The sequence below is a fragment of the Chelonia mydas genome, chromosome 1 (genome assembly GCF_015237465.2).
Source record: "Chelonia mydas isolate rCheMyd1 chromosome 1, rCheMyd1.pri.v2, whole genome shotgun sequence".
Classification (NCBI taxonomy): Eukaryota; Metazoa; Chordata; order Testudines; family Cheloniidae; genus Chelonia; species Chelonia mydas.
The window spans coordinates 140,834,169-140,849,473 of record NC_057849.1 but is presented as its reverse complement, the minus strand read 5'-3'; the positions used below and the strand labels follow the sequence as shown (position 1 = coordinate 140,849,473).

Here is a 15,305-nt window from a genome sequence, read left to right as displayed (position 1 = left end):
CATCAAGGTAAGATGCAACTTATGAATACAAAAATTGTGGTCAAATTCACTCGCAAAACTCTGCAGAGTATGCAAAGATATTTTTACATAAATTTTGTGGATTAATTCTTCTCAAACATGAACAGCTGTGCCTTGTGGCAGAACTTGTTCAGAGCCCAATGAATGTAGCCAAGGAAGAAGTTTACAGACCTTTGCTCAACTTACAAGTAAAGCAGAGATAAATGGTATTGAGTAGATGCCAGAATTTGGTATTAACACTAATACAAATCAGCTGAGAAGATAAGACGAATAGTTTGTCTCAGCCAACTGGACAAACTACAGAGTTTTGCAGTTCCAAGGTACCAACTGAATCAAAGCTGCCATTTTAAACCTTTAAAAACACAAGCTATGAGAGCAGGAAAAGCTTAAATCAGTTTTCAATTTTTGTGATGAGGGGATAGCTGGAGAAAAAGCAAACATTTAAAATATATGCAGGGACTTATTTCTTCTGATGCAAGAATCCATGACAGCTACAATTAAATTAGGTTGATGTTTAGTCTTTCCTTTAAAAATGAAGCAGGCCTTGTAGCAGCTACTGATTTAGCACTCTAAACTCTTCCACTGAAATCACTCGTGCACAGAATTTCTGGGCTCCAACTCAAAAAACCAATTTCTGAGTCCCCATTCTATCTCTGAAAATTGTATTAGACTATTTGTTTAGTATCAAACAGCAGAAATGAGGCCTCATTTGTATAGGTATACTAGTTCAACAGGGGAAAAATGTTATAAAAATAAATTATTCAAATTACACAACTGGATAATAAGATCCATTTTCACAAGTACAACTTTTAAATACATTTACAGTAGCAGAAATGTACTGATTTCTTAATCCACTCTCCATACTTACCAACTCTGAACTAGCCCAACTGAAGGCCTGTTTAGCAAGTTATCAGGCAGCAAATTGACTTCTCTCATGGTATTAGCTAGCCGCACAGGAAGTTCTTTCCGTAGGAACATATATGATGTTTTCTCACATGCATTATCACGTCCTGTTAGAAAAAATAAAGAATTCTATTGCAATAGACTATTGTTTAGAATTTGCAACTCTAGAATGAAAGTACCCTTAAGTCTGGTCCCCCTTTGATCCCTCCAGTTCCCTTCTTCAGGACACCACATTTATCTTTACCTCTTTAGCTCCTTTCCCATTTCCATCTGTCAGTACGCCTTCCAAAGCCCTCTTTCCCTCATATCTTCAGGTTCCACCTGTCTGAGAAGGTCCTGCCCCGAATTCATTCTTCCAAGCTTTACCCAATCACAATTTGTCTCTAGTGCTCAAAACCTCTATCCCAGCCATACTCACATGATTGAAAAAAACTTACTGTAAAAGAAAAACAATTTACAGTAATTTTCTCTAATACAAGGAGGCTTTTTTCTATTGCTTTAGCTGTAGAAGCAATTCCATAATAATTGTACTTCTTCAATGCTCTTTACTAGAATGCTAGCACTTCTGTTCTAGAAAAGCTACTATTATTGTAGAATCATTTGGTACAAGGATTACTTAAAAAGAAAAGGAGTACTTGTGGCACCTTAGAGACTAACCAGTTTATTTGAGCATGAGCTTTCGTGAGCTACAGCTCACTTCATCGGATGCATAGCATATCGTGGAAACTGCAGAAGACATTATATACACACAGAGACCATGAAACAAAACTTCCTCCCACCCCACTCCCCCGCTGGCAACAGCTTATCTAAAGTGATCATCAAGTAGAGCCATTTCCAGCACAAATCCAGGTTTTCTCACCCTTCCCCCCTCTCCCCCCCCCCCCCCACACATACAAACTCACTCTCCTGCTGGCAACAGCCCATCCCCCTTTGAAACCCCTCTTTATAATGCGCATGATAATCAAGGTGGGTCACCTCCAGCACTAATCCCGGTTTTCTCACCCCCCCCCACACCCCCCCCCCCCTTTTTCAAAAACCACACACACAAACTCATTCTCCTGCTGGCAACAGCTCATCTTACAATGTGCACAGCAATAATCCAAGTTTAACCAGAACGTCTTGGGGGGGGGGTTGCAGGAAAAAAACAAGGGGAGACAGGCTACCTTGCATAATGACTTAGCCACTCCCAGTCTCTATTCAAGCCCAAATTAATAGTATCCAATTTGCAAATGAATTCCGATTCAGCAGTTTCTCGCTGGAGTCTGGATTTGAAGTTTTTTTGCTTTAAGATAGCGACCCTCATGTCTGTGATTGCGTGACCAGAGAGACTGAAGTGTTCTCCGACTGGTTTATGAATGTTATAATTCTTGACATCTGATTTGTGTCCATTTATTCTTTTACGTAGAGACTGTCCAGTTTGACCAATGTACATGGCAGAGGGGCATTGCTGGCACATGATGGCATATATCACATTGGTGGATGTGCAGGTGAACGAGCCTCTGATAGTGTGGCTGATGTTGTTAGGCCCTGTGATGGTGTCCCCTGAATAGATATGTGGGCACAGTTGGCAACGGGCTTTGTTGCAAGGATAGGTTCCTGGGCTAGTGGTTCTGTTGTGTGGTATGTGGTTGTTGGTGAGTATTCGCTTCAGGTTGGGGAGCTGTCTGTAGGCAAGGACTGGCCTTTCTCCCAAGATTTGTGAGAGTGTTGGGTCATCCTTCAGGATAGGTTGTAGATCCTTAATAATGCGTTGGAGGGGTTTTAGTTGGGGGCTGAAGGTGACGGCTAGTGGCGTTCTGTTATTTTCTTTGTTAGGCCTGTCCTGTAGTAGGTGACTTCTGGGAACTCTTCTGGCTCTATCAATCTGTTTCTTCACTTCCGCAGGTGGGTATTGTAGTTGTAAGAATGCTTGATAGAGATCTTGTAGGTGTTTGTCTCTGTCTGAGGGGTTGGAGCAAATGCGGTTGTATCGCAGAGCTTGGCTGTAGACGATGGATCGTGTGGTGTGGTCAGGGTGAAAGCTGACATTCATAAACCAGTCGGAGAACACTTCAATCTCTCTGGTCACGCAATCACAGACATGAGGGTCGCTATCTTAAAGCAAAAAAACTTCAAATCCAGACTCCAGCGAGAAACTGCTGAATTGGAATTCATTTGCAAATTGGATACTATTAATTTGGGCTTGAATAGAGACTGGGAGTGGCTAAGTCATTATGCAAGGTAGCCTGTCTCCCCTTGTTTTTTTCCTGCAAACCCCCCCCCCAAGACGTTCTGGTTAAACTTGGATTATTGCTGTGCACATTGTAAGATGAGCTGTTGCCAGCAGGAGAATGAGTTTGTGTGTGTGGTTTTTGAAAAAGGGGGGGGGGGGTGTGGGGGGGGGTGAGAAAACCTGGATTAGTGCTGGAGGTGACCCACCTTGATTATCATGCGCATTATAAAGAGGGGTTTCAAAGGGGGATGGGCTGTTGCCAGCAGGAGAGTGAGTTTGTATGTGTGTGGGGGGGGGGGGGGGGAAGGGTGAGAAAACCTGGATTTGTGCTGGAAATGGCTCTACTTGATGATCACTTTAGATAAGCTGTTGCCAGCGGGGGAGTGGGGTGGGAGGAAGTTTTGTTTCATGGTCTCTGTGTGTATATAATGTCTTCTGCAGTTTCCACGATATGCTATGCATCCGATGAAGTGAGCTGTAGCTCACGAAAGCTCATGCTCAAATAAACTAGTTAGTCTCTAAGGTGCCACAAGTACTCCTTTTCTTTTTACGAATACAGACTAACACGGCTGTTACTCTGAAACCAAGGATTACTTAGATTCCCTTTAAATAAGCATTAAATAAACTAGCCTATACAGGATAAAATGCCTACCTACTCTTCTAAGTACTACGACAGGTCTGTGTGTATGTATAAAATCTCCTCACTGTACTTTCCACTTTATGCATCCAATGAAGTGAGCTGTAGCTCACGAAAGCTTATGCTCAGATAAATTGGTTAGTCTCTAAGGTGCCATAAGTACTCCTTTTCTTTTTGCGAATACAGACTAACACGGCTGCTACTCTGAAATCTGTATACAAAACTACTCGAGATAGTTAAGTCCCAGGCAGACAGCTACAAAAGGATCTCTCAAAACTGGGTTACTGGGCAACAAAATGGCAGACAATATTCAATGTTGATAAACACAAAGTAATGCACATTGGAAAACATAATCATCTATACATATAAAATGATGGGGTCTAAATTAACTGTTACCACTCAAGAAAGAGATCCTGGAGTCATTGTGGATAGTTCTCTGAAAACATCCACTCGATGTGCAGCGGCAGTCCAAAAAGCTAACAGACTGCTGGGAATCATTAAAAAAAGGATAGATAAGACAGAAAATATCATATTGCCTCTATATAAATCCATGGTATGCCCACAACTTGAATACTGCGTGCAGATGTAGTCACCCCGTCTCAAAAAAGATATATTGGAACTGGAAAAAGTTCAGAAAAGGGAACCAAAAATGATTAGGGATATGGAACGGCTTCCATATGAAGAGAGATCAATAAGACTTGGACTTTTCAGCTTGGAACAGAGATGATTAAGGGGGGATATGACTGAGGTCTATAAAATCATGACTGGTGTGGAGAAAATAAATAAGGAAGTGCTATTACTCCTTCTCATAACACAAGAACTAGGGGTCACCAAATGAAATTAATAAGCAGCAGGTTTAAAAACAAACAAAAGGAAATATTTCTTCACACAACACACAGTCAACCTGTGGAACTCTTTCCCAGAGGATGTTGTGAAAGCCAAGACTATAACAGGGTTCAAAAAAGAACTATATAAATTCATGGAGGATAGGTCCATCAATGGCTATTAGCCAGGATGGGCAGAGATGGTGTCCCTAGACTCTGTTTGCCAGAAGCTGGGATTGAGCAACAGGGAATGGATCACTTGATGATTACCTGTTTTATTCATTCCCTCTGGGGCACCTGGTATTGGCCACTGTTGGAAGACAGGATACTGGGCTGGATGGATCTTTGGTCTGACCCAGTATGGCCATTCTTATTTATCAAAGTTGAGTGGTATAACATAATTTTGTGTGTGTGTATATATATATATATATATATATATATATATATATATATATATATATCCTTAAGTTTCCTTTGCCAAGTCTCACACTGATGACTTGGCAGATCCACTAGGCTAGTTCTACTGCTTAACAATTTGTCAGTACGTAACAGAACCTCTTTAAACAAAAGTCTGTTTTTTATTCTCAACTAATACCTTGATCTACCTGCATACCCTCTCCTCTATTTTTTCTAACATAAAATATAAGTTTTATAGATAACCAGTGGCTCCAGTAACCTAACCAATTTATATGCTAACTTTACTTTTACACTCTTCATATTTTATGCAAGCTGGAAAGCTTTGGTTGCCATTATACATAAAAATCTTGCCCATAATCAGAGTCCAATTAAACATTTCAAAGACCTAAAACAAACATACATATAATCAACACAAACATGAGGCCCACTTCTGCCCTCAGCTACACAAGTGAAGCTCAATTTCAGTTGCAGTCATAAAAGCAGAACTGGACTCCTTTTTACCAACCCTAATTTTGTAAATTCACATACACAGGATGTTTCCAGAGTGGTGGTTAGGAAAAAAAAAATCTTAAATTGTAATATCATCAAGCAAATTTAATTGAGTAGAACCATACAATGCCATTTTTATAATCACTTTTTCGACTATAAGCACTTTTTAAACTGTACTTTATGAGTCTAAGTCTGCCTTTGTCCAGTTAAATTATTAAACCTTTACATTCCTGTAAAGTCAATTGTGTTTAGTATTAGCAGAAATATTGAAAACTTCTGGCAAACTCAGTTGGAATAGTACTGTAAAGACAGCAACTTTTTGACTGTTAATATTTGCAATACTCAGGGTAAAAGATGCAGAACGAAAACTAATTTCACAGCAGTGAATCTGCGGCACTAAGTTTCCTGGTTTAGCTCCATAGCTTAAAAATGTTTCATGATCAAAATATTCCTTTCAATTTCATTTCATTTCTAAGGTGAATTTTTAAAACTGTCATACTTCAAGACTTTGCTTTGGAAACTATTTATATTCTGTGCTTCCAAAGTCAAAGTTTAGTTAACACTGCTATAAAAACTGCCTTTTGCATTCTAATAGCAGTACTAAATAGGGAAAGCAAAATAAAATTAGGCCCTGGTCCACCAAAAAAGTTAACTCTGTAGTTATTGGGCTACAAAAGCTTTGTACCATAGCTAGAGAAACCTATGAGCAAATTATTTCTGAATGGCAGCACTCTGTGCATCCTTTTCCCTATACTTACATACAATGGAAGTTGTGAACGGCCAGACTGCCATACCAGTATCTCGCAACCTGGTTTCTGAAAGGGCTTTTCCAAGAATATCCAAAGAGGAGGCATCGTCAACACAGCCTGTTAACTTGTGAAGAGGGCAGAAGGGGGAGTGAGCTAACATGTTCTTTCCAGCTGTCACGGGCCGCAGACTGCCCACCGCTGCTCTCAGGCCATGTCTACTCTACCACTTTTGTTGGTATAATTTATGTCGCTCAGGGATGTGAAAAAACATACATCCCTGCATGACATAAGTTAGACCAACAGAAAAGCCACTGTGGACAATGCTATGTCAGCGGGAGAGCTTCTCCCACCGACATAGCTACTGCCAGTCATGGAGGCAGTTTTATTATGCGACAGGAGAGTTCTGTCAGCATAGAGCGGCTAAACAAGCAATCTTACAGCAGCCCAGCCGCATCGGTACAGCTGTGCCACTGTAAGCTTTCTAGTATAAACTTGGCCTAAGAAAATTGAAATTTCCTTTGAGTTTCCACTTTAATCTTAAAATGCATCATTTTACTGGATTCCCATTGTGTGAATAAACAGAAGCATTCATTGGAGACATCTGTGTCAAAATATATACACAGGTATTTGAAAGCAATGGTGATGCTTACAGACACTATCCTTCACTGCAGAGCTTAATTGAGTGATTAGGTCAGTGACTATGCCTATTTTCAGATTTCCCACCCTTTCTCCAGGAGTATAAAAATCTATGGCAATATGCAAACAGACTGGGTAGGCTCAGACACCTGTGTTTTACTTGTCATGGGCTATAAGTATTCCACTATAGGCAAAAGAGAAATTGAAAGTGTCTTTTGTGACTACGACCAACACAACTGCCTGCAAAATGAACCAAAAATACAAGGTACTGATTAAGATATGTTCAGGCAGCCCAAGAAAGGTTAAAAGCATTGCTATGCATATAATAACTAAGATTTGCAATTTGAAAACCCCTCAAGCACATTGCAACTGGCACAATCAAGGTCACACTTTAAGGCAGTCCCATTATAATCAGTTGAACAGCACAGCATTCAACATCTGTTCACTGATGGGTACACTGGCAAGACAGCCCCCAATTGGGCTTTAAAACAAGCATTTGAGGCTTTTGTGTGCTCATTTAAGGCGTGTCAGTCAATGGACTGTTATGCTCTATTGGCATCAGTAATTATTAATTTAAGGCCCAATCCTGCAAATTCTTAATTATTTTACTCACATATGTTTTTGCAGGATCTGTCCCTTCAGTTACACATAAGTAAATTCTGTAAATGTTGTATTCGTCAGCAACTCTTAGCCACCAAAGTAACTAATTATGAAACTGTATCGTTGCTTTCAATAAGATACACTGATGATTAAGGCTGCGTGTCAGTCACGGATTCCGTGACTTTCTGGGGCCTGTTTGACTTCTTCAGCAGCCGGTGCAGCTGACTTTGGGGCCAGCTGCACCGGCTGCTGCTTGGCCGTTGCCCGCAGTAACTGGTCCCGGGCATTGCGGCAGAGCAACAGTAGCGTCCCGAGCCAACCTCCCACCTGGAGCAGCAGCAGTCGGTGCTGCCACTCCTCCCTCCCCAGCAGCAGCAGCAGGGGGGCCCCCGGAGCACACCCCGCACCCAGAGCAGCAGCAGCCCCGGGGCCCCAGAGCGCCCCACCCCCACAGAGAAGCAGCATCCACGGGAGTGACCCTCCCCCAGAGCAGCAGCATATCCATGATTAAATCGTATCCTTACTGAGGATATATAACAGGAATCCTATTTTGTCATGTAATTTATTAGATTAAAAAATCTTAGCATTTTGGCCCCCCATGTAACAACCTGGTATTGGTTTTCTCTGTGTAGCTACTTTAAAAAATTCCTGAAGAAAATGGGAAGGAAACTCAGGTAAGGGACAGGAGTTTTATTAGTCAATGAAGTGGCAGATTTGGCGCCCAACCCATAGATTTCTGGCCACCCTAAGGGGACAGAACAATTTTCATGTAGTCCCAGGACCTCTGCAGAGTTTCCTTGACTCCCAGCTACAGTCTCAGCAGTTGGGCTGCCATGCATCAAAAGCCATCCTCAAAAACGAATGAGGAGGTAGGGAAAGAGAAAAGAGGGATTATTGCTCATCTGACAAGCACTAACTGTGGATGTTTTTCCAGACTCAAATCCCCACACACATGCAGGAAGCATGCCATGTCCAGGGGTTGCTCCTTAGCAGTTCCTTTTCCCATCCAGAGCTGCAAAAGGACATCCCACAAAGTCTGGGGCAATGGAAGAACACAGCTGAGCCATTAATCTTTCTTCACCATGGATCTGGCCCCTAATTTAGAGCATATTTTGTTACCTTAAATTCTGTGAAGCAGAGGGTAGGATATGGTCCATTATTTTATTCATAACCATCTTAATTATCACTACAAAAGTTTTTTTCTCCTGCTGATAATAGCTCATCTTAACTAATTAGCCTCTCACAGTTTGTATGGCAACTTCCACCTTCTCTGTATGTATATAATCTTCTTACTATATGTTCCATTCTATGTATCTGATGAAGTGGGCTGTAGCCCACGAAAGCTTATGCTCTAATAAATCTGTTAGTCTCTAAGGTGCCACAAGTACTCTTGTTTTTTTTGCGGATACAGACTAACACAGCTGCTACTCTGAAACCTGTCATTATTTTAGGGAATTACTTCTGAATACAGATATAAAACACTTTTCACAATCAAGACTGACCAAGATGCTCCCCAGGAACCATCATTTATTAAATTTCACAACCTTTTTAACATGTTCAAACTAAAACCAACCTTTGAAAATGAAATTTCTGAACTTATTGTAGTGTTCTTCAAACTTTTTGTTATACTGATCCATTTTTTCTTTAAAAAAGTATCTCATCTCCTGTCTCCTACAAGTATTAAGTGTTGTCATGGTTTTATTTTTATCACTACAGTTTAGCCAATACACATACTTCAGGTCAGATTTTAGTACCAGTATTTAGTATTCTGGTATAAATATGGATCAACTCTATTAGCACCAACAGAGTAACTTTGAAATTACATTGGTGTGGTTGAGATTGGAATCTGATCCTAAATTTATAAAGCAGCCTCTTCTAAGGCACTACACTATAATATAGAGGTATAAAATATAATAAAGACATACCACCATGCTTTTAAGACTTCGCATTAAAGGAATAAATAGCAGAGGAAAAGCATGTCCAACAAAGAAAAAGCCAGGCATTGGGAGGGAAGATTTTAAACATGAAGGCCAACAGTGATCATACTTTATATTTTCCCAAAATGTGTTTAACATTTTTTAATTGAGTTGTGTAGAAGAGTTGAAGACTTGGTAGATTTCAAGGAGGAACAAATTACAATGGTATAGAAAGGTAAACCACATGGTACCATAAACATAGCTCTTGTTATAAAATTACTACTCAACAGCCTGCTGTTTTCACAAATACAGATTTATGTTGTCTTGTTAAATTATATGAAATTAAAAAGCATATATAGCTCTGAGGAGTCATGAATTCCTGCCTAGAAGATGCTAAATTACAAGATATCAAATTCTGCTGAAGTGTGATAAGTAGAACTGTGTTTGAAGAAAAACAACAGAATCTGAAAGTCACTATTAGGGATAAAAAAAGACTGCATCCTAAAAATATATTAGTGAGTAACTTTATTCATTTGAGTAGTTCCCACAATGTAAGTGGAACTACTGACAGCTGGTTGGGAATTTTTCAAACCGGTTTTTGCATTGGACAATACAAATTCATCAACACAAACATTTTACAGAAAAAGTTTCTGAGGTCCAGGAGGGAAATTCTGATGTGAGATTGTCTTTAGAATAGCCAACAGGCCCAGGTTCAAGTCCCAGCTCTGCAATTCTACCTCATCCCAGATGAATACCCAAACTACCAGGTTACTGGCTATCAGAGATAGCGGTTGTTCATTGGGCAAAAGAGAGAATTACTCTATAGCCTGGTGGTTAGGGCACATACCTGGGCTGTGGAAGAATGGCAAAGCACAGACTTGAACCTGGGCTTCCCACATCCTAGGTGAGTATCCTTGCCACAAGGCTATTGGATGGGTAGATCTCTCTCTATCCCTCCCCTCAACCTCCCAATGCAGAATGGGAAAGATTTTTGAAATCTGAAAGTTGTGCAGCACAGAAGAACTGTTTCCCATCCAGCTCTAACTCAGATGAGTAAAGAGCTTAACTGTTTGCAGAAATGGAACCTAAAAGGAAAAAAGCCTCAGATTTAGGAGCTCAAAAGCTATGGGATCCACACAGCCTCGTGCCTGTGCACAGACAAGTGCTGACTCTGATACTAAGGGAGGGGAAAGAGTACACAAATATTCAAGTAGGGAGTTATGACAGCTGGTACATGGATTGTTAGTGCTTTTTAACAAAATAAATTTAAAAGGTAATACCGTGATCTGTATCAAATTCTCACTTTGGTATTAAATCCACCATTGCCTCAACTATAGGTTATTAATCCTAGCCTCACATTTCTTGTTTGGTATTTTCATTTTTAGATTTTTTTTAAGATTTATAAATTAAACTCTTCCCCTTTCGTTTTTTATTCTTGTCTGTATTTCTTAAATTATTTTTAGCGGTCACCTTTTCATCTATGTTTATTTTTGTAGAAGCTTAACTAGTTTATATTCAAGTGAATACAAGTGAGTTACCCTCAAACTCTTAATCAGATTTTACTTTCTCTAAGTGATGGATGTACCTTCTTTGAATTATTATTTAATATGTTCCTTAATGAGAAAGAACTTTTGTACAGAATTTATAGTCAAAAGCTGAGTTATGTTATATGTACATATATACATATTTCTAACTTAACAAGCACAAGTAAAGTGCTTTTTCCACAGAACAACAAACAGATTCCAATGTACTGAATAATGTATTTCTATTAATCAATCTCCTCATCAGAGGAATTCGGTCTGCTGAGGAAGCATACATCTTTTTCATACTGACTGACTGATTCTGGTTCCGCATGGTGATAACTCTCTTTCATCTCGGTGGTGGGGTTTTTTGGTGACGAATAGTTAAGTACGGAGAACCTCCCATGTTTTAGTCACATGTTTATTGATTAAGCACAATGGAACTGTAACATCTAAAGTTGTTGATTCAAGACTTTTCTTTTAAAGTTACTCACTCTTTAAAAACACTGAACCCCCATGGCTACTTTAACTTACACTGGGCACATTTTGGCCCATTCAGCTGCCCAAAATCTGACGGTCAGATAAGTGGTATAAAACCACATTTGCTCCCCACCCAGCGTCTGTGCCTCACTTCACCAGCTATAGCTCAGTATGAAAAGTCCTAAGTCTTCTGACGTTGTCAGAGGCCAAGACATTATTCGGTTAGACAATTCAACTACTTTTTTTTATATTATTTTTAGCTTTCACCTTTTTCATCTATGTCTATTTTGTAGGAGCGCAACTAGTTGGTATGCAAGTGAATACTACTAGTGAGTTATCCTCAAAACTCTTAATAAAAGGCCAGATTTTATGTATACCAGACACAAATTAAAAGTCCACTAAAAAAAAATAAATAAATATTTTTGGGAGGGAGAACATTCTTTCAGCAGTTTTTTAGTCCGGAAGTGTCAGTTTTATAAAGATTTTAAAATACCATTTCAGATGTAGTCAAGCTGCTAAGATATTCAAGAATCTGCTTCAGAAAAAAAGGCTTCAAGATCGTACATCGGAAATGCAATGTATTAAATGTGTTTTTACAGATCCCTGCATGTTTAATTAAGAGTCTGAAAATAAAACATGTGCAGAGATCCCTACTGAGGAATTAGTAAATGCATTGTATGACGGTTGCAGCTCCTGTAGAGAATGTAGAGCGGTGAGATAACAGTGTTGTGAATTCAGCACTTCCGTTCTTAAAATGTCCCCTCATTCTAAGCACTTATAGTGTCCCAATCAAAATTCCTACTGAGCAGCTTGATAAACACATTTACAGAGGGGATTTGAAACAGGAATTGGGGGCGGGGGGGGGGGGGGGTCTAGATTTTATACATGCACATGATAAGCAGGGCCATTTGTTTTGGCTATGTTTTGGATTCTCTTCATCACACTTGGCAACAAAAAAAACACAATGCATTTCCTGTAGAAAACTATTGGAAAAAACCACCTGAAGAAAATCTGCTAAAAAGAAAGCAACTTCCTAAAGAACAGTGACTCTTAAAACCATGCAGCCAAGAAGGAAAGCTAGAACTACTGCAACCAGTTTAATAGGCCTCAGCCTCAGGCACTGAAAGATACTATAACAAAGAGTCTGGATTTTTATATAAGATTATACACTTTATTAGGTGTATCAGGCACAACTGAAAGCAAAACAAAGATTAATACTAGCTAGCTACAAAATGTAATGGCTATAAACAATCTGTGCCGAATTCAGTTCCGGTGTAAAAAGGTACATTGGCATCTGTGTGAAATGGGTCTATGTCGTAGAACTGACTTCAGCCTGCTCACTTCTAGCTAAAATGACATTTACAATAGTTAAATTTTAAATAAATTAAAAATTATTTTAAAAACACTTTCAGAAAAAAGTTAGAAAACAACAAGAATTAGAAACCTGAGAACTTGGGTGTATACCCAGTTCCACTGGAACCTTGGTAATTTACTTCCAAATGGCGGATCTACTTAGCCCTTCACTAGCTAATTACTCAGTTTTCTCAAGTGGTCAAGATACCCCCACCCACAAATGTTTACAGAAACATTTTACCCTCCAAGAGTTTTATTTCCTGAGCAAATCTCTGGCGCCATAACAAAATTCAAGTGTTTGTTGGAGCTCCAGGTAAACGGAATGTGCTGATGTCCAAATTATATACATTCATCTTCTCTGATTATGCCCAAGTGCTCTTCATGAAGCAACAAACTTTTATTTAATTCCATTTGAAAGAAAGAACAACAAGACCAAATAGTACTTTATCCAGAAAAATTCTTTGTGGACAAGCTTTTTTAGTTCAGACCTTGGAACCAGCTTCCATGTTTGTTCAGAACAAGGACAGATTAAGGCAATATAAAATCCTAACCATGTTCCACATGATCCCACCCCAGCAGCATGGCCCTGAACCTCTTCAAGGTGATACTGGCAGGGGCTATGAAAACCAGAGCAGTTTGCTGAGCTGGTTGGGAGACCAGCAACATTCCTCTATGAGCAGACTGGGACTCCCTTGGAGATTGGACAACACTGTTCCCACTCAAATGAACAAAGAATCATAGAACCACAGCGCTGGAAGGGACCTTGAGAGGTCATCTAGACCAGTGGTTCTCAAAGCCGGTCAAAGGGCACTGAAAGGGCAGCCAGCAGATCCCTCGGCCCGCGCCGCTTCCTGCAGCCCCCATTGGCCTGGAGCGGTGAACTGCGGCCAGTGGGAGCCGCAATCAGCTGAACCTGCGGACACAGCAGGTAAACAAACCGGCCAAGCCCACCAGGGGCTTTCCCTGAACAAGCGGCGGATCAGCTTTGGGACCAACTGATCTAAACCAATTCCCTACACTCATGGCAGGACTAAGTATTATCTAGACCAGGGGTCAGCAACCTATGGCACGCGTGCCAAAGGTGGCACACGAGCTGACTGTCAGTGGCCCCCTGCCAGCCAGGGTCCCGGCCGCCGGCCCCCTGCCAGCCAGGGTCCCGGCCGCCGGCCCCCTGCCAGCCAGGGTCCCGGCCGCCGGCCCCCTGCCAGCCAGGGTCCCGGCCGCCGGCCCCCTGCCAGCCAGGGTCCCGGCCGCCGGCCCCCTGCCAGCCAGGGTCCCGGCCGCCGGCCCCCTGCCAGCCAGGGTCCCGGCCGCCGGCCCCCTGCCAGCCAGGGTCCCGGCCGCCGGCCCCCTGCCAGCCAGGGTCCCGGCCGCCGGCCCCCTGCCAGCCAGGGTCCCGGCCGCCGGCCCCCTGCCAGCCAGGGTCCCGGCCGCCGGCCCCCTGCCAGCCAGGGTCCCGGCCGCCGGCCCCCTGCCAGCCAGGGTCCCGGCCGCCGGCCCCCTGCCAGCCAGGGTCCCGGCCGCCGGCCCCCTGCCAGCCAGGGTCCCGGCCGCCGGCGTCGGGTCTTGGCCACCGGTCCTGGGGGCTCCGCTGCCAGCCTAGGGTACCAGCCGCCGGCCCCCTGCCAGTCAGGGTTCTGCCTGCCAGTCCCGCTCAGCCCACTGCCAGCCCCAAGTACCGGCCACCAGGTATTTTCACACATTAAATCTGTCCTCTGTCCCTCTTGGAGCCAGAAGTTATCTGATCACTCAGAAGCCTGTGTGCAGCTTAAAGTATCCATATACGTGCCAGACACTGGAAAACTCAGCAAGGAAAAGCAAGGGCGAGGATGACACTAAACTAATAAGATCTGCATTTTAATTTAATTTTAAATGAAGCTTCTTAAATATTTTTAAAACTTTATTTACTTTACATACAACACTAGTTTAGTTACAAATTATAGACTTATAGAGAGAGACCTTCTAAAAACATTAAAATGTATTACTGGCACATGAAACCTTAAATTAGAGTCAGTAAATGAAGACTTGGCACATCACTTCTGAAAGGTTTCCGACCCCGATCTAGACCATTCCTACCAGGTGTTGTCTATCCTGCTCTTAAATATCTCCAATGATGGAAATTCCACAACCTCCCTAGGCAATTTATTCCAGTATTTAATCACCCTGACAGTTAGAAATTTTTTCCTTATGTCCAACCTAAACCTCCTAAACCAATTTAAGCCCATTGCTTCTTGTCCTATCCTCAGAGGTTAAGAAAAACAATTCTTCTCCCTCCTCCTTGTAACAATCTTTTACGTACTTGAAAACTGTTATGTTCCCCCCTCAGTCTTCTCTTTTCCAGACTAAACAAACCCAGTTTTTTCAATCTTCCCTCATAGGTCATGTCTTCTACACCTTTAATCATTTTTGTTGCTCTTCTCTGGACTCTCTTCAATTTGTCCATGTCCCTCCTGAAATGTGGCGCCCAGAACTGGACACAATACTCCAGCTGAGGCCTAATCAGAGCAGAGTAGAGCGGAAGAATTACTTCCCGTGTCTTGCTTACAACACT

At 41.7% G+C, this 15,305-nt stretch overlaps 1 protein-coding gene across 3 annotated transcripts in view; it reads right to left on the bottom strand.

The window, feature by feature from the left end:
* PDK3 (pyruvate dehydrogenase kinase 3) overlaps positions 1-15,305 on the bottom strand; it is a 101,117-nt gene that overhangs the window by 63,164 nt on the left and 22,648 nt on the right. For all 3 annotated transcript variants that reach the window (XM_037901894.2, XM_043537993.1, XM_043537994.1), the window contains exon 2: positions 887-1,028. In XM_037901894.2, coding sequence (XP_037757822.1) covers positions 887-1,028 — 142 coding nt within the window. The remainder of the gene's footprint in view (positions 1-886; positions 1,029-15,305) is intronic.